Below are 24,438 nucleotides of genomic sequence, written 5' to 3'. Positions count from 1 at the left end.
GGTACCAGTGAGTCATTAACTGTAGATATAAGAGCAGAAAGTAACAGCTTTAATTAACTCCAGATACGAAAGTAGAAAACACCTGCCATATATTAACTGCTGATACATGAGTAGAAAGTAACAGATATTCATGACCTATAGCTACAAAACTAGAAAAAAAGCAAACATTTATTAACTATACATACGAAAGATGAATCTAGAATCCACCAGTATACTTTAGACGCGAGAACAGAAAGTGAATGCCATTAATTAACTTTAGGTACAAATGTAGAAAATAGCGGCCATTCTTTAACTTTAGGCACAAGTGTGAAAAGTAACAAACATTTATTAACTTTAGGGACAAGTATAGATAATTAAAGCCATTCATTAAACCTAAATACGAGAGAAGAAAGGAGAAAGGAAAGAAGAAAGAAATAACAATTATATTTTGTCCTTATGGTAGACAGTCTAAAGCGCTAGATGTGTAGAAAATAGTCCTCTTCATTAATTGTACATAGAAAAGTTAAAAAACAGCAAACCATTTATTAACTCTAGTTACAAGAGTAGAAATAGTACCAGCCAATCATTAACTATAGATACAAACTCAGGAATTACCAGCCATTTATTAACTATAGATACAAAATTAGGAATTACCAGCCATAAATTAGTTGTAGTTACGAGAATAGAAACAATTATAGATTCATTAACTATAAATACAAAAAAAAAGTAACAAGCACCCCGAGCTATAAATACGAGACAGCAAACATCCATTTGTTAATTCTAGATATGAAAGTAGAAAGTAACAACCATACATTATCTGTGAATACCAATGTAAACGTTGAAGCCATTCATTAACTGTAGATAGGATAAGTAACAATAATTCATTAACTATACCTTGGAGAGAAGAAACTAGCAGTTGTACATTAAATACAAATATGAAAATAGAATTTAACATCTTTTTATTAAATGTAAATACCATTGCAGGAAGTATATGTCATTCATGAAGATTCTAAAATAGGAAAAAACACTAATTCCTTAACAATAGATACAAAACAAGAAAGGAGTATTCACTCATTAGTATTAAATATGATAACAGTATGTAACAACCATTCATTAACACTAAGATAAGAGAGTAGAAAGTACCAGTCATTCAATAGCCCTAGATATGAAGAAGGAAAGAAAGAGAAATTCGTTAACCTTAGATAAAAGAGTAGAAAGTACCAGTAAAAGTACCAGTCATTCATTAACTCTAGAAAAGAGAGTTGAAGGAAACGAGGCTTTATATATAAGCGTAGAACGCACTAAGCAATTAACTTTGATTTAAACTATATTTAGTTTCACACGAAACCATCTTTTTAAATATAAACACCACACTTATCAAAAACTGGTTATAAAAGAAAGTGCTGTCCCTCTTTAAGCCTAACACTAAGCTTTTTCTTCAAATCATTTTTGTAAGCGTAAGAAAATAGAACCAAAGCAGTGTCACCTATGTCAAAGGCCCTGTTCATGTTCAAAATTGTGTGTTCAGAAAGATGCGTTTCTCCCACTCAGTCCCAACCTTTTCCAGTCAGTAGGTTGGGGCGGATTTTCTGGTTCACGTGTCATAGCGTGTTTTGACAGATCAAGGCTTATTTCCGCCCCTTTACCGTTAATTTTGTTCTACGTTTACACCTTCAGTAAACAGATGCCATGAACGAACAAAAGTGTTTTAAAACTACCCAGCGTATAGGAACAATAGACGTCACCAGGGGGCGGTGTAGGGGCATCAACACTGGTATTGTAACGTTTGTTGGCCTGTCAATTTTCTAAGGTGAGTTTTGAGGAACACGTTCGATCGAATCTAAATAGACAAGGCGGGAAGAGACCTCTCACTGTGACCCAACACAGCTCAGAAAATAAGGTACTGTCATAGTACTGTCTTGTCTTTTACCTGTGATAAAGAGAGTTTTTTCTTGTTTATGAACTACGTGTTCAAATTGTTAATCGACAACCAGCGGGAGTCCTGAAACCCCCTGGTGGGCGTTTACAAGCATCGTCTTCTGTGTGCTACACACAACTTAAACGAAGAAGACCTTCACGTGATGTAAAAAACAACTGTGACATGACTCCAGAACACAGACACGTGAATGTTTAAACCACGTCTGAACGGGTTTTCTGATGGGTTAAACGTAAATCGCTAAGCGCTAATTGCTTTTCTGGAGACTATCCATGATATGGCTATTTCGTAATTCGTTTAGAAACCTGTCCGAATATGTTTAGAAAGACTTGCCAATTGTCTCTTAACCTATTTTAATTTTAATCGACTACCGTAGGAGACAAACTGTAGGTGAGAGGAGATAACTGGAGAAAGTGTGGTTATTAGATTTGCATTATTAAGTCTCTATAGGATGACCTTATCATCCTTAAGATAACCTTATCATTGTGTTAATGTTACAGCAATATAGCAGGTAAACTCTTAATATTCTGAAGATTTGTCAGTATACCTAGTTGACAATAGTGTATTGTTAACAATAATATTTAATGAGCGAGTATAATGCATAAAACAACATTCTGTAGAACACATTAAGAATGTTTTACAATATATGAATAGCTACCCACATGGATAAAGAGCCATATAATATTAGTTTTCAATGGGAAATTTTTACTGTAATGAATTAACTAATGTATATTTGTTTTAATATCGATGTTTGTTTTAGTTAAATATATATTTATAAATGTATGTAGCGTACATTTTTAAATGTATATTGCGAAAATCCTGCCTGTTCTCAAGATTTATAGAAGATTCTTGAGTGTAAGAATTAGCAATGTACTGTGTGTAAGTTAAGTATTATTGCCAACTGAACTTTCGAGAACCTCACCTATAGTTTACAAATCGACGCACCAAGAGACAATTTTCATAATATTGTTGGTTTGCTTATTAAGTGGAAAACTACAAATATTTGAGCAGGAACTTTTATAGATTTCGAATATCACAAACCATTCAACTTCAGAGAATTAACTTCCGAAGTTAGTATTTCTATAAAGACATTGTATAACTTCGGAAGTGAAAAAATGTACGTGAGACCAGCCAGAAATGGAATTAGCTAGCTTCCCATCAAGTGAATTGTACCTTTGTATCAATATAAAATTAATTCGCTCGTTGTGAACTGTTCAAAAAGTATTTAGTTCCAGACCAAATAGACTCAGTATGGTTTGTAAGTTTGTATATAAATCATTATCATTTTATATATTAAAACATATTTGTGTTAAGAGAGAAAATTGTGTCTATCAATCTTGTTGGTAAATGTCATAAATTTGATACATATCGACACTCAATCAAATTCTAAATTAAAATTAAAATTTCCGATTATCTGAAATCAAAGTATTTAGCAATAAATCGGAGACATTATAATACGTAACAATGCACACCATATAAAGAAATGTAATCTGTTTTTGCTGGAACTTTTTTACAGTAGTAATACATACATATATATATATATACATATGTACAAGGTATGTAATCTCAGTTTCACCTGGTGCACAAAATAACTTTAAAAATGAAAATGCACATCCGAAAATCTATTGTTAAACGTCACCTTGGTCTTTCATGAACAACACTGAAAACATTTTACGAGAGTAACACTTGCCCACACGTGCATATAAGCATGTGATCTCAAAATTCCTTGCAAGACTTTGTTATTTTTTTTACAATAGTTATATATACCTACAGGTGCACAGAAACACATGATCTCAATTTTCTCTTGAAAATTTTGAGAACACTTTATAATCGTATTACACGTCCACATACTCATAGAGAAATAGATATCTGTTTCCCCTGAATAATGATGAAATCAGTTTGAAATAGTAGAGCACTTACATATACGTGTAGAGACATGCGATGTCAGTTTTCCTCTAAGTTATGATGAAACCATGTTAAAATAGTAATACACTCCCACATATGTATAAAGACATGTGATTGCAATTTTCCTTTGAAAATTTTTATATTATTAATACATACCCACATATTTATCGAGATTTTTGACTTCAGTTTTCTGGAGAAATGTGGACTTTTTGTACTAGTAATACACAACTAAGTATGTACATTGACATGTGAGTTCAATTTTCCATTTGAAATGTAGATAAATGCTTTAAAATAGTAATAGAAACGAACTTATGTATGAAGATGTGTGAGTGGAGTTGTCCCTGATAGCAGTTGAGAACAATTTACAGATCCACATATTTATATAGTCGTATCATATTAGATTTACCTGAGAAATTTAGTGATATTTTACAGTGAAAATACACTTACAAAATACACAGATTTTGTTACCTCACTTTTCCCCATGAAATATGAAAGACATTTTACAGTAGTGATACACACCCGTACTCGTGAAGAGACGTGATTTTTTCTCCATGGGAAATATTCATATCATTTAACAATAAAAATACACGCCAGCATTTTTACAGAGTTACGTTATTTCAGTATTCCCATGGAAATGTTGCGAAGGTTTTGCGACGTCTTTATTTTAATATATTGATATATATGTTGGCTTATCCTTGCCCAATCAAAATGTCTTCATGACAGGCACGAGAAAATAATTACAACAAACATTTAGAGCAACTAGGGGCTCAGTTTAATGCAGCTAATGTGTTTTCTGTTCTACATCCATCATGGTAATCGAATCAAAATGTTGAGTGTTTAAAACCATCTATCTGAGCAATCAGAGGACACGTCGAATATTTGACTTAATAACTTGGCAAGTTTAAACTTTTTTACTCTAAGTAAAAATTGATATTACTGGACGATGTTTAATGGTATAAAACAGAGCAAAAATTATTTGGTGCTAAACTTCTAAGGTACAGATTACTGTTCTAACTTCACAAAATATTAAAAACACTAGGCTAGAAAGCCGTGTACATAACCCGCTTTAAATGTATTCAAGATTAAGATCCAAGACAGGTTTAATATTCAAGCTGTAAAACTGTGTGTAAAGCACGCTTCAAAGTGACAGTATTGAAGAATCAGAACGTGACTCAACGTTTGAAATATGAAAATGTTTTCATTCGTTTCCTGTTTCCTACCAAGTAAGTTACCTCTGCGATTTAGTACTTGTATGCTGTTTTGAGCAGATTTTGATAACAAGCTTGCTTTTCATTCATGGTAAGTGCATCTACTACACCAAGACAGTGACAAAAATACTCCTACATAGACAGGAATGAAGCAGAGAATGATTTGAAAGAGCGTAACAAAAGAGTAAAGGTGGGAAGATGGGAGAGCGGATTAAATATGCACTGTAAACTCGATTCACTGAACCTGTCAGTGGTTCACTGTTAGGCTTAACGCTCGTCAATTTTCATTGTTAAATTGTGTTGGCTGGTTCCGTCGACCTGGCAGCAGAGAAAGTCAAATTAGCCCCCATGTAGCTGCCGTACGCTAAGAGGTGCCTTGTCCTTTTATGAATCTCCAGATGGCAGTCGAAACTCAGACTTTCCCATGTTTAGGTTCAAAGAAAGACCTCAGATCCAGTTTGTAGAGTCCGAGCGAATGGCAATTGTTTAATTCCATCTTCCTTTGTTGACATTGCAAAAGCGTTTACAGAATAAATTGTAGAAGTATAATTCTTATGGCCATCCTAATCATAGTAATCTAATTAATTTGAACAATGTTTTTTATTTTCTTTAATTATCAAATAAAGTTGTCATTAAACTGAAAACTTTCACATATGTAAAATAAAACATTAGATTCGTGATACAAAATAATGAACGAGATTCGCATTGTCGATAACTCACTAAAACTGAAATTATATCTTCATTTATGAGCCAGTTATTCGTTTCTGTTTTGATCTCATGTGAACATAAAAAATGGAAAAACTTTAAACAACGTTTTCAGTTATTTTCGTTTGTATGAAAGTGAGAGAAAATTACTACATGCTGTAACAATCTCCTATTTAAAAAAATTGAAATACTTTCCCTTTCAACATCAGAAAACAGGAAGTAAACTGTGATATTCTATGCAGTTTTTCTGTTTCTAAAACCATATGCATACATTAGAAGTAATAAATTTTATTGTATAAAGTGCTGTTTAGATTAAGCAGAATCAGAAGAATCATATAGATTGAAACGGAAATAATTTGACCTAAAATAATAAACGTAGTGAGAAAATGTTTATAGTTTTTACGTTAGTTACAGCTCTCATTTAAGGCAACTTGTACAGAAATTGATTGTTTAGTTTGTTTGCTGAATATCATGCGAAGCTACCTGCGCCAGCCGTTCACAATTTTGAAGTGATAGACTAGAAGATTTCTTTCTTGTTTCGTTTTTTTGTGTTAAGCACAAAGCTATACAATGAGTTGTCTTTGCTCACTATATTAAACACCATCCACTGTCATATCTTGTACTACTTCATTATCAACGAGTAGTTAAATTGAATGTCACGTTATAACGGCTGAAAGGGCAAGCATATTTGATGAAGGGTTTCAAACCAGTGCCCAGCAGATTTTTAAGTAGAGTGCTATAACCATCAAGCCATTCCAGACCTAATTATTACTAAAAGGCAAATATAAACGACTCATAAGAGCTTCGTTTTCTTACGAATTTATTGTTTCTCTTAAACTTCTAAGGATAAAGTTGTTTGTTTGTTTCTGAATTTTGCGTAAAAGGTTTGTTTGTTTGTTTTTTGAATTTCGCACAAAGCTACTCGAGGGCTATTTGTGCTAGCCGTCCCTAATTTAGTAGTGTAAGACTAGAGGGAAGGCAGCTAGTCATCACCACCCACCGCCAACTCTTGGGCTACTTTTTTGCCAAAGAATAGTGGGACTGACCGTGACATTATAACGCCCCCACGGCTGAAAGGGCGAGCATGTTTGGCGCGATGGGAAAGCGAATCCGCGACCCTCAGATTACGAGTCGCACGCCTTAACATGCTTGGCCATGCCGGGTCCCGCGTAAAAGGTATAAGAGAAGTATCTGCGCTAGCCATCCCTAATTTAGTAGTGTACTAGAGAAAAGGCAGCTAGTCATCACCACCCACCGCCAACTCTTAGGCTACTCTTCTATCAACGAAAGTGGGATTGACCGTCACATTACAACACCCCCACGGCTGAAAGTGCGAGCATATTTGGTGTGACAGGGACTCGAATCCACGAATTACGAGTCGAGCGCCTTAATCACGTGGCCATGACGGAAGGATAAAACTGAATTTATAACAGAATAGAATTGGTCATAAAATATACTTAATTAATCACGTAAGAAACAGATAAGCAGACATTTTGTGAAATACACTTCACGCACGTTTTATACATTCCATGTGATTAACTATCCTTTAGCCTAAAATATTGAAAGTCGGAACACAGCTAGAGTATAGATTAACACAGCCAGATAGTACAAACCTGCACCGTTTGAATAAGCCCCTCAGTAGATAAATGGTAAGTCTGAAGGCTTTACCGCTGGAAACTGGATTTCATACCCGTAATGGACACAGCACAGATTGCCCATTGTGTACCTCTGCAGCTAAAAACAAATAAAATTGCGATTAAGAGAATTTTAACACAAACACCTAGGTGGAGCACCCTGTAACTTGTTTACGTAGCTTACCGACCTAAAAACCTAAAAGGAGTTAATTACCTGTAGCTTATCAAAGTGGACACATAGAAGTCATGTGTAATTTGTTAATGTGGACACCAACTACTTCCGCCATTCAAAAATATCTCCTTCTTGTTGTAGCTGCCATCGACATACAGTCATGTGAAAGCCTGTGGATTTTTGTAACGTTGTTGGATATATAGATATTTAATCTCAATTTCAACGATACTGAGAGATTATAGGAATATAACTAAACAATTAAAACTGAAGAAAAGACTTTTCAAGATCTTCTGTAAATGTAATTCTACAAAAATGCATATTCTAACTGAGGAAAAAGTTAGGACACCCCCCCATTTATTCACACTTAAAATGGCTCAACTCGCACACGGGTGTATCACACCAGGTGCACATGATTAGAAGATCGTTACTCAGCATTTTTAATGCGGCTTGCCCTACTTAAACCTCAGACATTTAGTTTGGTGTGCTCCTGACTGTTGAAGTGAGAGTGATCATCATAGTGAGAGCAAAAGAGCTGTCTGAGGCTTTCGGAAAGAAAATTGTAGCAGCTTATGAGTCTGATAAGGGATTTAAAAAGATCTTAAAGATTTTGAGACTAGCTATGTAACAAAAATGTTAGAAAAATACACAGGCTTTCATAGGGTGTCCTAACTTTCTCACATGACTGTATGTATTTTACTAAACTTTTTAACAGAACAATCTAAACCAAAGTTTCAATGTTGCTGTTTCTCCCATCACTGTGTGTGGTTTATTCCACTTTTTAGGTTACCAACGTGAAATAACGTTAAACAACATGCCACAAGTTTACGTGGTTTATTCAAATTAACTGACCTTTTTAAAACAATGTCAGTCAGAGGTATTAAAGTATCTTGCATTTTAACTGACCATTCAAAAATAAACTTGCTTATACCGCAGCTTCCATCAGTGAGTAAAGCTCTTTAAGTTCATTCGCCAGTTTGATGTTGTTTTATCTATGACCAGGGTGTGATTCTTTATCTCACTTTTTAAATATAGAGTTTCAAACTATGTTTTATGGTACTGCAGCTACCATCAGATTGTGCGGTTCATTCTTCTTTTTAATTGGTCATTCTAAAATTAGCTCTCTTTTCTGCTGAACTGTGTGTTGTATGATTTTCTTCTTTTTTTTTTTTAAATAACGAACTTGAAATTATGTCTCTCCGTTATTGCAGTAAGTGTGCCTGGATTTTAACCCACCATTCAGAAATAAATTGTTCGCGTTGCTCAAACCACCATTAACGTGTGTTCTTTAATTTTTGTTTGTTTAACTGGTCGTTCAAAAACAGTGCTTTCGTGTTGCTGTAACTGCTACAAGTATTGGTTGATTTCACTTTTTAAATGATCATCAAGTTAAAATTATGATTAGTTTGAAGGGTATTGATGAATTCGATTCTTGTTTAACACAAAACTACATGATGGGCTATCTACATTCTGTCCACCATAATGATTAACTTCAACAGCTGAAAGTGAGAAGAGCCTGTAATCGTATTCCATCATCTACCATAATGGGTTGTTGCTTATTTCACCTTTAAATCGCTAGTGTAAAATAATGTATTCGTACACATCCATTTCTTGGTAGGTCGTATGAACTATTCTACTTGTGTCCAACTTAAAATAATGTCTTTCTATAGATGCAATTGCATCAGTGTGTATGGTTTATTATACTTTTTAACTAACTATTCTGAAACAGACTAATTGCGTTGCTTCAAGTGTTATCAATGTAGTTTATTCTATTATTTATATTATCGATATGAAATAATATTTTCTTCTGCTGCAAATGTTCTCGATTAGTTAACTTTATTCCACTTTTAAGTGACCAGCCTAAAATATTGTCTTCATGTTGTTGAACTTGTCACCAGTGTGTGTGAGTGTGTGTGTTTATTTGTTTGGCATACTCTATATTTTAACACTTCAGCACAACAAACTTAAAATATTATCTTTATGTTGCTGAACTTGTCATCAGTGGGATATCTGCGCTACCAGTTCCTAATTTACTAGTGTAAAACTAGAGGGGAGGCAGTAGTCATCACCACCTACCCCCAATTCTTAGACTACTCTTTTACCAACAAATAGTAGGCTTGATCATCACATTATAACGCCACCAAGGCTGAAAGGGCGAGCATGTTTGGTGTTACTGGTATTCGAAGCAGCGACCCTCAGAGAACGAGTCGAGCGTCCTAATCACCTAGCCATGCACGGCCTCTGTATTTTCTTTCAGTTAAGTTTTTCACAGAGCGTCGCTTACGTAATCCACATAAAAATATGGTTTATGTCATTTTAAGATACTTGATGCCTTCTTTGTTAAGAAGTCAAATGATAATTAGTGGTTGCCACGCCCAAGCGCTCACTGATTATAGCGAACGGTCATGTTGGCAGGGTATGGTTGTATGCAAACCCGGCTTTGTTAATATTATGTTTTGTACTTAAAGCCAGATTTGCATTTTTTGTGAGTTTTAGCTTTTGCATGATTTAAAGTTACAATGTTTGAACTTTGATTAAATTATCAGGGTTATTTTGCATGTTAACCTTTGTTTCCGTATAACTTACAAGAAAGATCACACTAAACAGGTAAGACAAATCGATTAAAAGTTTCTATTTCTTACAATTTCAATACATTCACCACCCTTGTCCTTGCTCTGTCTTGTGTTATATATTGGGACGTTTATTAGGTTTTTATTTTTTTGTAATAAAGATCATTGTTACCCACCATATATGTGGCGTTCTTTTCTTCCCGACGAAATCAGTCAGTTAGACACTTCGAGCCCTTAATTAACAGACCCTAACTAACTACTGTACAGAAATCCGTGTACTGGTTAACAGCACAATACTAACATTTAGGTAATTTGGTTAAGTATCATTATCCTTAAGCGCCTATAAAAATACATTAACATAATGAAATACTATGTGCGTTCATATATCTTAAAATCTGGAATATATTCTTCATCCACACACATTACAATGTGGTATTCCGGTAAATTTAGAAACTTACAACGTTCAAATCCGGAGTTTGATTCCCCGATTTGAATACAGCAGTTAAACCTATATCCCAAGACTCATATATTATTAACTATTTAACTTTGTCTATTATGTCAAGTAAGTGAAATGTTTGGTTTTTAAAGCTCTTTTAAAGAATGGAAAAAAAAACGTGCATGATTGGGTTGTTCGATTACTTTTTGAAATTCGTTGAAATAAGAATGAAAAATACACGAGTTTCAACTTAGCAAAGTGTTAACTTTTTGTTTCACTGACCTGTTAAAGATAGTGCATAACTAGCTGGGAGCGAAGGGGCCTTTTACGTTGGCTGTGAATTACACTTCTGCGAAAATTTTGGTATAAAATTGCCAAAAGAGTAGTTACAAATTTGATGAGTCCATCAGTTTGGCCGATTTTTAACGTTCGAATTTCCAATAGTTTGCTGTCAATGTAAGTTCAGATTACCGCCGTAAAAATAGGCAAGATGACCAATTTGTTTGAATAGACCAACAAATAAAGGAACAACAGATATTGCGGTTTTCTTTTGTTTTTTTCCCCTCTACTAGCAAACTTGTAAGTCATCAGATTTATTGTTCCATTGACAGTTGTTGTGACAGACATGTTACTGAAGTTGAACAAATCTGTAATACTGGATAGATTGGTTTAACAAATCTGTAATACTGGATAGATTGGTTGAACAAATCTGTAATACTGGATAGATTGGTTTTACAAATCTGTAATACTGGATAGATTGGTTTTACAAATCTGTAATACTGGATAGATTGGTTTTACAATCTGTAATACTGGATAGATTGGTTTAACAAATCTGTAATACTGGATAGATTGGTTTTACAAATCTGTAATACTGGATAGATTGGTTTTACAAATTTGTAATACTGGATAGATTGGTTTAACAAATCTGTAATACTGGATAGATTGGTTTTACAAATCTGTAATACTGGATAGATTGGTTTAACAAATCTGTAATACTGGATAGATTGGTTTAACAAATCTGTAATACTGGATAGATTGGTTTAACAAATCTGTAATACTGGATAGATTGGTTTAACAAATCTGTAATACTGGATAGATTGGTTTAACAAATCTGTAATACTGGATAGATTGGTTTTACAAATCTGTAATACTGGATAGATTGGTTTTACAAATCTGTAATACTGGATAGATTGGTTTTACAAATCTGTAATACTGGATAGATTGGTTTAACAAATCTGTAATACTGGATAGATTGGTTTTACAAATCTGTAATACTGGATAGATTGGTTTTACAAATCTGTAATACTGGATAGATTGGTTTTACAAATCTGTAATACTGGATAGATTGGTTTTAACAAATCTGTAATACTGGATAGATTGGTTTAACAAATCTGTAATACTGGATAGATTGGTTTACAAATCTGTAATACTGGATAGATTGGTTTAACAAATCTGTAATACTGGATAGATTGGTTTAACAAATCTGTAATACTGGATAGATTGGTTTAACAAATCTGTAATACTGGATAGATTGGTTTTACAAATCTGTAATACTGGATAGATTGGTTTTACAAATCTGTAATACTGGATAGATTGGTTTTACAAATCTGTAATACTGGATAGATTGGTTTTACAAATCTGTAATACTGGATAGATTGGTTTTACAAATCTGTAATACTGGATAGATTGGTTTTACAAATCTGTAATACTGGATAGATTGGTTTTACAAATCTGTAATACTGGATAGATTGGTTTTACAATTTATTTGTTTTATATAATTCTTATGTGTGCTTATTATTTACCAGTCAACTTTCGATTTGGCGAAAACGAAAATAACATTTTTATGACGTATGCTTTATTTCTGAATATATATAAAATTGTTAAAAAAAAAAAGAGTTAATATGCTTGGGACTTAAGAATGCAATTACAGAATGAAACTTATATATACATCATACAGATGTTATCTTGTGGGTCAGAGGTATGTTTCCTATTTACAACGCTAAAATCCACGGTTCGATTCCTCACACCGAATATTGTGCATTTATATAGCTGTGTAGCATTTTCTTAAAATTCAACAACAGAAACAACTATATCTGCTTTACTTAGTGGCGATGCGACCTTCTGGCTAATACCAAGATTAATGAAACTGATTATTTACCTTATTAAATTGCAAAAACAAGAACTGCTGTAATGTAAACTAGATTATGATTTATAAATTATAATTAAGGTACGGGTTAACGAGATAATATTACTTACTTGTTTTAACACCAGTTATTTCTCATGATTGTTTATTTTCACTTGAAATAACTTTGTTTATGATTCAGAAAAACCGGCTGACCAGCAAACTAGTCTTATTGTTTCCGTAGCGAAGTAAAAAAACCACAGCTCCAATGGGAAAAGCATTATTAATTCTAAGTACTTGTGAATGAAAGAATGTATAACAAGTTATCAACCATATTAAACCTACTATATTCATTATCGACCAGGCCTTTTGTCATTATCAGAGTTAATTAGATCTCCCTGGATGCGACGCAGTAACACTTGAAATACTGAATAAGCAACAACAGTTACGGTCTTTACAAAAGTGTATGTTAAGAGTATTTTAGTGCAGTTTCTAAGGAAGTACATATCTACGTGTCTCTAACACTGTCTTTATAACAGTGTTCATGAAAGTCTCTGGACAAGTATAAATCAAAGTAACTTTAATACTTTAATGTCTTTACAGAAATGTACGTGAAGGTTATTTCGACACATTAATGCCCATAAACAAGTATACATCAAAAGGTACCTTTAACACTTTAATGTCTTAACATAAGTATACAATAGAGTAACTAACACTTTAGTCTTTATAGAAATGTACATTAAGGCATTTAATGACTTAGAAAATTTGCTTTATTTATATTACTACACTTGGACATGCAAGCATCTCTTACCATTACAAAACGTTTTGTTACAGAGTCATTTTTTAAATTGACCAAAACTCACAAAGGTGTATAAAGACCACGTGTTTACATTATTAGTATTAATAACTTCATTCTGCTTTCTTTTTGTTTTTCTTACAAGATGTTAACGTTCAATTCCTTTACAAAATGAATCCTTGTCAGACTCCTTACATTTAGAAGGCATATCTTAATATCTCTTTACAGTTGACGTGATACATACTAGTTCCACATAAGATTTGATTTGAAGAGACGCAAATTCTTACGGTGAAAAAGGGATCGTAAATTCTTTTTTTTTTTTTAAGAAATGAAAATGCAATAATACATGAATTGTACTGAATTGACCACGAATTGTACTGACTGTTACCAATACATGAAATAAATTCATATAATTGGTACTTTATTGTCAGATTCTTCTAGTCTTCTTGTAGAAATGTTGTTCTAAGCTTTCTTCGACAACATTGTTTTAGTTTTCAAATCTCATACACATTCAATTGAAAGAGAAATGATAGAGTATAATTTTTGTTATAATTAGATTATATATTTTAAAGGAAATATAATTCAGTATTTAGGGAAAATAAAAGTATCAATAAGCACAGTTACTTCATTTTTCAAAAATAAAATAAGAGCACAAAATAAACTCACAAAAGATAAAATAGATTAGTTCTTAAAGAAGCATAATTAAGAGAGAAAAACTCAAAGATTTTTACTATTGTGTCTATTCAACTTTTGTCATATCAAAACAATTTTTCAAGTGAGTTTCGTTATTTTTTAATTAATTATGTAAAAATCAAATATTTTATTGGAAAAAGTCACCAGGTGTCATTTAATTGACATCAAATATAAAAGATAAAAAAGCGATTATTTTTAACCCAAGGTATCGGTCATTACGTGCAAACTTAACAAGAAAGAAAGTTTTAGTTTGCGAATTTAACGCAAAACTACATTAGGGTTATCTGCTCTATCCTTCCCTAATTTAGCAGTGAAAGACTAGAGGGAAAGTAACTAATCATCACCACCCACCCCCAAGGCTACTCTTAGGCTACTCCTTTACTAACGAATTGTGTGACTGATCGTAACTTTATAATCCTTTACGGCTGAAAGGGCCATGTCGAACAAAGAAAAAAGAGAGAGAGAGAAAAATATGAGAATTTCGAAAGATCTGATTTTCTGAGGACGGTACACAATATTAGTTACAATACAGTTAAAGTAGGTGAAGGTAATTGAACTATGCGTGGTCTTAATCACTTTTTCAGAAATTCATAACGTTTTACTAATATGAACTTTGAATAACATATAATGTGTTAAAACTAACGTTTGCTAAATGTATTGTATGTAAAAACTCGTTCGTTCTCTTCCAGTTAGCCAATGACAACCACCAGAAGGCATTGTTTTTTATCCTTAATGATTTAACTTCAGATAACGCATCGTTATTCTCTTCCAATGGATTTATTATAATAATTAAAAATAAACTATAAGAAGCTATAGACCAGAAATTGATACAAGACTATTAAAATAACTAAAAATTTCACGAACTAATGTATACACTAGAAGGAGTTCAGACTTTGGCGTATGCATGAGTCTATAACAGTGATCATAATACAAGAGTAGTGATCGTAACACAGTTACTTGGAACAAAACTTTCTTTACTGAATTTAAAAAAAAATATTGGCACTGTGATCCATTTCAGGCCAATTATATGAAATTGATGAATTGTATTTATTACTGTAAAATATAGAAAATACATTCATGCCAACCACCAACACCTTATTCTAAAGTAAATCTATAGAGTTAAAAACACATTACAAATAAACCAATCCAAAAATATGAGAACTCTAGAAAAAGCTACAGTATGGACTTTAACGTGTAATTACAATCAAATAACATATCTGTATTCTTCGACTTTGATTCAGATTCACACATAATTCATCAAAATAAAAAAAATAAACTATTTAAAGTTTTAATCATTTTTTTTAAATTTACATAACACAAACATGCATACTCTAACCAAAACTATGTATATTTTTTCTTCTATAATATTTTTCACAAAAAGTAAGCGAGTTACGAAGGAGATTTTTGTCTAGTCCAAGACAAATGTATCATGCATGTAATATTTGTCAATTTTTCAAAATGTTTCTTAATATGTAAACCAAGAGGCAATTTCTTAGCTCCAAATCTTTTTTTTTTTACTTTTTTCAAGCACACGTTTTCCACAGTATGTTATTTACATATTTGATTCTATAAAATCACCCTGTGTGCCAGCGCCCTGCGACGCCTCCAATAAATAGAGTGTTATTGTTTTTTACGTTGTAATAGAAATCTTTCTCTCACATAGTAGTGGCTTTTCAAAATAATATAATCCAAATTAATCAGTCTTTTTCTTTCTTTATATTCGATATGCAAACTAAAAAAAATCAACACTTTTTGGATGTTTAAACAAGATGTAAAAAGTTAATTAGTTCAATATTCATTATGTAAACCTCTATTTTTTTATGAAGAAAACAAGGATTCTTGAAATTCCCTAAAGGACTTGTTATAGAATGCAGTTTAAAAAAAGTATAGTAGAAATAATACTTATGATTTCTAATTACAACCATGTTCGCCAGTTTAAAAAAGGTGTTCACATCGTAACAAGTGTTTGTTGTAATAAGTAGTGTTCGGACCACTACTGTGTTTGTATATCTTAGCCAGACTGAGGGGCTCTCGATTGTCTTAACGGCAACGGATGAGGTGAACATAGTATAACTGGAATACAATTATTATACACTTCTGTAATTTTTAAATTCCTAGAGACTAGTTGAATAAAGTACTATTTAAAACTGTAAAAGACTAATACTTATGTTTAATAACATAATTATAATCATGTTTCAACATCTTACAAAAAGACATTCACGCCATAATAAGTGATAACTTATATAATTAGTATAGCAATTAACCGAATAGTAATTCTTATATACACAGCATTTTAAATTTGTTAACACTTACATGCAATACATTATTCAATACATAAACATTGAGCTACCCAAAATAAAATGAATGAAACATTTTAGCAACATACCACCTCATAATCGTAAATTTATTAAGTGTTTTTAATTCTAACCGTTTACTAATTAATGATCAGGTCTATAGGTTGAATCATTGGATAATATTATGGTGCAGCGTTCAGTTTAAAAAACTAATACATCCACTGAATGAATTTGTTCACTTTTTATGTAATATAGGAAGTGGTGTTTCATAAAGTTGATTTAACTGAAACGCTGGTGATATTTCTAAAATATTTTTGTATCTCGTGTGTTGTTTTAGTGCCTACGTAACTACCACTCTTATTGTCACTATACAATCGAAGTGTTAAATTGAGATAACCGTTTGACTGGCAAAGCCGTTATTTTTGGATTGTTATTTATAGGTAAATTTATACCGTCTGGATAATCAGGTACACTTTGGACTTCTTCCTTTGTCACAAAAAAACTGGTTGCTTCTTTTTTGAATCTCGCGCAAAGCTATCTGCGCAAACCGTCCCTACTTTTAGTAGTGATGAACTAAAGCTAAGGCAGCTACTTACTACTACTAACCACGAGCTCTTGGGCTACTCTTTACAAATGAATTACTAGATTAATCATCTCATTATAATGCTCTTACAGACTAAAATGGGAGAAAGCTTGGTTACGGGATTCGAACCCATGATTAGAAGCCTGACGCCCTAACCACCATGCAAGAAAACTAAAAAGGTAACTAAAGCAAAGTTTTAAACAAATTTATTTTTAAACTGATATAATATGTTTTATAGTACTTTCCATTCTTTTTCACAATTTTCGCAAAAAGTAATTTGAGTACATTAATTCTTAGTAATATGTTGTTTTTCTTGGTTGTGTTTGTCTGAGTGAACTGAACGTATGCGTAATAATTATTTGTATTAGTATTACCTTTAAAGCTATAACATGTTCGACGCTTTTGTAAATGTTAGCATTTGAATATTTGTATGTGACGTGTCTTAGCTTGATAAAACAGCATAGTGCTAGATTAGCTCTGACTTGGCTCAGCTTGATAACACTATAACATTGTGGCGCTATATTTAATTTGATGTGGCTCAGCCTGATAAGATTGTACGCTGTAATGCTAGGTTACCATGCAGCTGGTTAACTGTTCGTATTTTATTAAAAGTTCTTCTTCGTTTTGATTACGGGTTGTTGTTCAGTTTTATAAAATACCACAAGATATGGAGACAATTAAACTCAGATTTTCATTTGTGCTTAACTATATAGAACATGTTTATTTAATACTGTTAAATGTTTTATGATAGATTTATCTATTCTTGTTTGATAAATGTTATTTACTTGTTTCACACACAAATTAGTTACTATGTTAACAGCCTAAGAGAGGAACAATAACCAAACTATGTAATATGAAGCGCAGATTCAAACTTTTCTGAAACTTTCGTCTTAATAGAAGAAAGAGGTAAAATAATTTTGTACTCAGAAAACTTATTAGAAAATACCATCAAGTTAATGAATGTACAAATTATTTATAGCTATCTCATTCCTAAATAGAAGAATAAGTAAAATGTACGCATTCCTCCGTTTACTGTACATCCTTTTCATGAATACATTATTTATTTTTATATTTTGAAAAATGTAACTGCTACGTATATAACACGTTTCGATCACTAGATCGTCGTGATGGAATATTTTACGTCAGAAGTACACTTGTTTTTTGTTGTGTTTGTTTGTTTTTGAATTTTGCGCAAAGCTACTCGAGGGTTATCTGCGCTAGCTGCTCCTAATTAAGCAGTGTAAGACTAGAGGGATGACAGTTAGTCATTCCTACCCACCGCCAACTCTTGGACGATTCTTTTACCAACGAATAGTGGGATTTACCACCATTTTACATTATAATGTCCCAACGGCTGAAAGGGCGAGCATGTTTGGTGGGAGCGGGATTCGAACCCGTGACCCTCAGATTACAAGTCTAGTGCCTTAACAGTCTGGCTATGCAGGGCCACTTGTTTATTAGTTTCTATTTTAGTTATTTAGTTTCTAAAAAGGTAAATCATGGCAATGATTTTGTTGTCTGCTATAAGCTATAATAATACTTCCAAGTTACTAAGGGTGCTTAACTTGTTCAAAACCTAGCCCTGAGATTAATTAATTTAACATGGTTTAATATCTTAGTGCCCACTCACTAAAGATCGTAGAAATTAAGGAACGTGCTTAACTACATTTTACAATCTCACCATGCTTCAACACGAAAGTAAAATATTATAAAAACCATATTCACCCGAAGCATCTTAATCTTTGTAAAATAAATTACAATTTTCATTATCTGTAACCAATGTTACATTAATATCAAACACAAATACATTTTTTTCTGTCCACCACCATCTTTGTTCTTGACAGTTATATCATACTTATATTTGATGTTTTTACACAGAAGAGTTAATAGTGGTAAGCTGTTTAGTTACAACTTAACTTTAGGATGATCACAAATACACATTTAAGACATAATCGTATTATTTCCTTATACAGTTTCACAACACAATTCTTTTAATACTATATACATTAAACGTTTAATTTCCAGCTCTCCAATTCTTATGAACATTTGAAAATTACCAATAAAATAATTCTATCGTTAAAACAGAGATGTTATTGACTGAAGAGACGATTTTGAGGTAGTGTTTGGAACAGGTGATGAACGTCTATGAAGTGCCATGTTTTGTCCAAACGGGTGGTTCGAGTCCCTTATCTCATGATACGCCATGTCTTGTCCCGCTGGCTGATTCGAGTCCCCTGGCTTATTGCTCTCCATTTGATCTTCTCTCACGTCAAACATCTTGGTACTGAACTGTAAAGCCTTCGTCCTGAACCCCAAGGTATCTGCGCTGTTACATCTCAGTTCCTCACTATTAGATAGCGGGTTAGAAGAACTGTGGTGTTTAATAGACATACTCACTAGTGATGACGGTTCTTCACAAGAGTTTTCCACCGCCTCTTTTGATCGTTCTACTTCAGATGTAGTCTCTAGGCCCCTCACCTCGTGTTCGTTGTTGTCCGTACTACTGTCCGAATCCTTCAGTTTTTCGGCTGCTTCCTGGGACTTCCGGTACATACCTGTTTGCGACAGATGACCAGACGCCGTTAATGTTAGGCCTAAGTTGCGGTCTTCATGATGGTTCAACACTAAGAGAGGGTAATAGGGTGGGATTTGTGACATCATTTATTTAGTTTAATTAATGTATGTGCTCTGTCACACAGAATTAAATGACATCATACTGATTTTCCTTATGTTGTAATTTCTTTTCTAAGTTAATACTTTTAGAAAAGAGTCATATTTGAAATTTAAATGTAATGTTCTGGATCAGATCAAGTGGATCAGTACGGATTGAATATTAATACCAACAAGGTTTGTGTATTAAATTAAAAGTAACATTTTTTGTTTTTGTTTATCAGTGTTTGGGCAGCAAACATTCTAATATTAAATAAAAAATAGCATTTATTTGTTAATAGTTTGTATACAAGATATTCTCAAATTATATAGTAAGCCACGTTTCTTTACTAACAGTGTTTGTATAGTGACATCATAATATTACGTTCACAGTAGAAGAGGAGTTTAGATCCAAATAATAATTTTTGGATAAAGTTGCATTTAATAATAATAATGCTTTGATACTGATTACTATAGGACTTGTAAACGCTTTAAAGTAATTTTATGCCCAAAGGTTTTCATTTTACTTTAATTAAAAACATATTAACGTGACATATTGAATTACAAAGAGTTATATATTACTTAATTAAAAGGGAAAAATGATTGAAGAGTTTTACAAAGAAAGATGTTTTTCAAGTTAGTGATAGATGTATACAATAAAAATTTAACAAATTTACCATCACTCGTAATCTCAATGTTCCAGAAAAAAAATATTATTGTCGTGTTCTCTATAATGAATTACATATAATAAAATATAATATCATATTATTTTTTTACTTTTAAAGAAAGTGTAACAAAAGGTAAACGTTAATTGGTCATAAATTTATATTTATGCAGATTTAGTATTGCACAAAAATTGAAAGCACCTTAGAACTCCGACTTTAACTCGAGTCATTTGTAGATTTAAGTAAGTTTCAAAAGAAAAAGTCAAAATAATTGATTCTTCAAACACAGCATATTTTCAACAGCTATTTAAGCAAGTTTACTGCAGAAAACAAAACTACAACGGCTAATTCCAAAACACATGACAGTGTACATCCCTCAAGTGGACAATCAGTTCTAATAATGAAGTAGACATGTTTACAGATTCCTAAACAAACGACTGTGTTCAAACCGTAAGCTAAGGAACGTATTAGCTGTATCTAAGTCCTAAATAGATAAATGTGATCAGACTTTTAGGTAGACGGCAGTGCTTTATCCTCAAAATAGAAGACCATGTCTAGACCCTAAGTAGACGACTGTGTTCAGACTTTGAGTAAACTATCATGTTTCAACTCCTATATAAGTGGTTGTATCTAATCCTTAACTAGTCGACCTGTCCTATTTTCAAGTAGATGATCATATTCACCACCTAAATACAAGACGTATTTACCCCTGAGTAGACGAAGAAGTTATCTCTTCAAGAAGGTTATTGTTCGAGAAGCACTGAGTTTTATCGGCAAAAGTTTGAAATTATCAAGCTAGTATGCATTAATGTAAATATTTTTATAAATAATATGATTGTTTTTCCGTTGCTAGTGACACCTGGTAACGCGAAAATTACGTTAGATGTGAAGCGCATACTCTCATAGTTTGTGCGTAGTTTTAGGGTAGTTCTCTATATCTGATTCCGATTAAATTGTAATAATGTTCAAGAACTGAACCAGCATGCTGTAAAATGTAGTGAAAAGACTATGTGTATTGTGTTTTCAGTAAGATACATGATAATCTTGTTTCACGAAGGTCAAATTCAGCCCCTCTGGCAATATCAAGGTGAAATCGGACTCTTATAATATTATAGAAGTCAAATTGAGCTATTCCAGTATTAACATCATTAATTGCATACGGACGCTAATTGGCTAATTAAATAAAAAACAAACAAAATATAAACACAGGAGACCAGATCAATCACTTTCGTCTAGAAAAAATTACGTGACAATAACTTTATCTACTCCTACTACTAGCGCTAAGAAAATGTCTGTGAACACAAAATACGTAAGAAATCACATGTCCCCGAATTATGAGATTTGTCAATACATTGTTGATAATTTATTATGCATAATACAATAAAGGTGTAGCTGAGTTATAGATTTGAATAACCCTGTAATGTTGTAGTCGCAATGTCACTGCTCATTCTGGCTCCAGGTAAAGAAGTCCAACCCATGTCATCGTAATTTCTTAGTTATATGAACTTGCTTTTGATCGATATTAACACAGAATATTATGGTAAATTATTATATTATCAACTAAGTGTGATAATTTCCCAATTTAATGTTTTATGCCATTATGAGAGTCGTGAGAAAGACATAGGATTACTCTTCCCGAGTTTCTTATGATTTTCTCATAAAATGTTCCATTTAAGATATGAACGACTTTGCAACCACCTTGGAAAATAGGAAATAACTCTAAATTACCAATTTTTCTCTTTAAAATAACCATAGGTTGTAACTCAAAACAAGTACACATGTTTATTCTGAATAGTTTGCGGTTTGTAAAACTGAGTATTTTTTTTTTACTTAACTGTATTATTTTATTGCCCTTTTGAGCCATCTAAAGTAAAACACATTCCCACTGCTTAGCCCAATCTACTGTATTTAATTACATAATTCCAAGACACTTGCTTACGGTCTTGCAAGGGTCAGTGTCAGTCCTGAATGAAATTCAAGCTTTTAATTTTCACAATCATGCTTTTTTCACACTAAATATTTTCCACTTATTTAAACATGCTTCTAGAAACATAGAAGAATCACAAACAACAAGCTAGCAATATCTTATAACTATTACAATTTATCTGGTTGTTTTAACAATAGCGTAAGCGAAATTTAGATTTTTCGTAGAATATCCATAGCATAGTTTTAAAAATTTGTATTAATCTTTGTACTTCAGAAAGGGATAGTAGTTAAGTTATCAAAGGTAGAAGGTTTAGAGAACTTACTTCACGATTGTCGTATACTGTCAGTTTAATATTTTACTTCAATATTATCTTTGCAAATTGAAACATTAAAACTTATATTACAATCTGATTTATTATCTATGTTTTGATACCAAATGTGTTTATGCAAGTCGACAATAATAAGATTTGTTTTTAAATTGTGATGACATGTTCTCTCCACTCCAGCCGAAATGAAAGGGTTAAGCATATTCTTAGACATAGTGTCCCCAACAGCAAGTCAGCAGGTCGACTATCACTTGGATAGTAAAAACTGGTTGAACTGCATGTGAAATGGACTTTCTATTTACTGGTAGATCACTATACTTTTGCTAAATTGGCCAGTATAATGCGGTTTATCATATGTGAAAATTATGCATAGTAAGATATAAATAGAAAGATATACAAGCATTCATACCTATACTCTATTAGTTTTTCATTGAGCAAGATATTTCATTGTTGTTCTTGTTGCTGTTTTTTGTTACAAGAAGAGTAAAAATGATTCAGTTTTAGTTGTATTTATTACTGATGCTCAATTGCAAAATGTTTATGAATGGTGTTTCCAGACATTTGAACCTTGAATTCAGTTGGCTGTTTCAACTCATATTGATGACTTATATATATCAAATATATTTTTCTTTTTTACCTTAAAATACCCTTCCAGCTGAAGAATGTCTTAAGAATATAAGCATAAATCTGGTGTAAATAAGAGGAAATTCAAACAGTAGAAGAAAAAGTAGAAGAAAGCAAACCCTTTTGTTGTTGGTTTGGAAAAGAAAAGTGAAGATCAGACCAATGCTTTCCATTCAGGGTCTGATGTAAGTAGTTACGATGAAATAAGTGCTACTACTTTCAATAAATTGGCTGATCATGATCACATATCAAATGGGAATAATACGAATGACAATTACATTTGCATAGCCTATTACAGAAAAACAAAATGAATATCTACAGCTAAATGTAATTACTACTGGAGGAATAATTTCAGAAAATGTTCCTGAGAAGTTACGTCAGCTCAGTGGCTTCCATGTTGCTATCTTAACTGACGAGAGTCAATTGAAAACTTTGACCCAGCTGTTAAAGATGGAGTTCTACAACACTCTAAAGATTTAACTTTTCCACGTTTTAATCTATAATCTTGACTGCAAAATGGTGAATACAGTAAACATGGCTGATTAGTTTGGAGTAATGTTAGTCAAACTTTGTACTGTTTCAAATGTTGACATCACTTGTTGCATTACTCCCTACAATTACAACTGTAAAAGTCTGGTCGCTAACAACAGGCTGGAAGAAACTTTATTATAAGTTCTTAGAGCATAAGAGAAGTGTTCATCATAAGAAATGCTATACTGAGTGGCGTGAGCTTAGAGAGACATTTTAGAACAAACTACTGTGTTGATTTGCAGTTTGAGAAGAATTTTTTATTTTCAAGAGCAGTGAAATGGAAGGATATCCTAAAGAGAACTGTAGATGTTGTCCCTTACTTGGGAAAGACAGGTTTAGTCTTTCGTGGATCATCATAAAAGGATTGGTATACTTGATAATGGTAATTGTTAGGAATCACTGAGCTGCTCAGTCATTAAGACCTAGTTTTAAAAAAACATGTAGAGAGAGTTGTAGAATCCCAACAAACAGTTTGACATCCTTAAGTTTATTACTTGTCAGTTGAGTCTTAGAATGAATTTATGGCAACCTCTGTTCAGTACATCTGTCACATTAGTTTGCAATGAAAACTTGGAGCAAAATACTTTGCTATAATAGTATATACAACAACTGATTTATCTCATAAAGAAGAGACAACTTTTATTCAAGCTTCAAAATGTTCTTCTTTTGTCGTTTATAAAAGGCTTC

At 32.5% G+C, this 24,438-nt stretch overlaps 1 protein-coding gene across 4 annotated transcripts in view; it reads right to left on the bottom strand.

Annotated features, from left to right (window-relative positions):
- LOC143244612 (uncharacterized) overlaps positions 1-24,438 on the bottom strand; it is an 84,255-nt gene that overhangs the window by 5,725 nt on the left and 54,092 nt on the right. The window contains exon 6 of one of the 4 annotated variants that reach the window (XM_076489606.1): positions 13,264-19,654. The exons of 2 other annotated variants lie outside the window; for them this stretch is intronic. In XM_076489606.1, coding sequence (XP_076345721.1) covers positions 19,107-19,654 — 548 coding nt within the window. In that variant the 3' untranslated portion in view covers positions 13,264-19,106. Of the gene's footprint in view, positions 1-13,263; positions 19,655-24,438 lie in introns of those variants that run through there. One more of the 4 variants, XM_076489607.1, reaches the window with a different exon arrangement.

The sequence above is a fragment of the Tachypleus tridentatus genome, chromosome 2 (assembly GCF_004210375.1).
Source record: "Tachypleus tridentatus isolate NWPU-2018 chromosome 2, ASM421037v1, whole genome shotgun sequence".
NCBI lineage: Eukaryota > Metazoa > Arthropoda > Merostomata > Xiphosura > Limulidae > Tachypleus > Tachypleus tridentatus.
The sequence above is the reverse complement of the archived record's forward strand: the minus strand, read 5'-3'. Positions and strand labels throughout refer to the sequence as shown.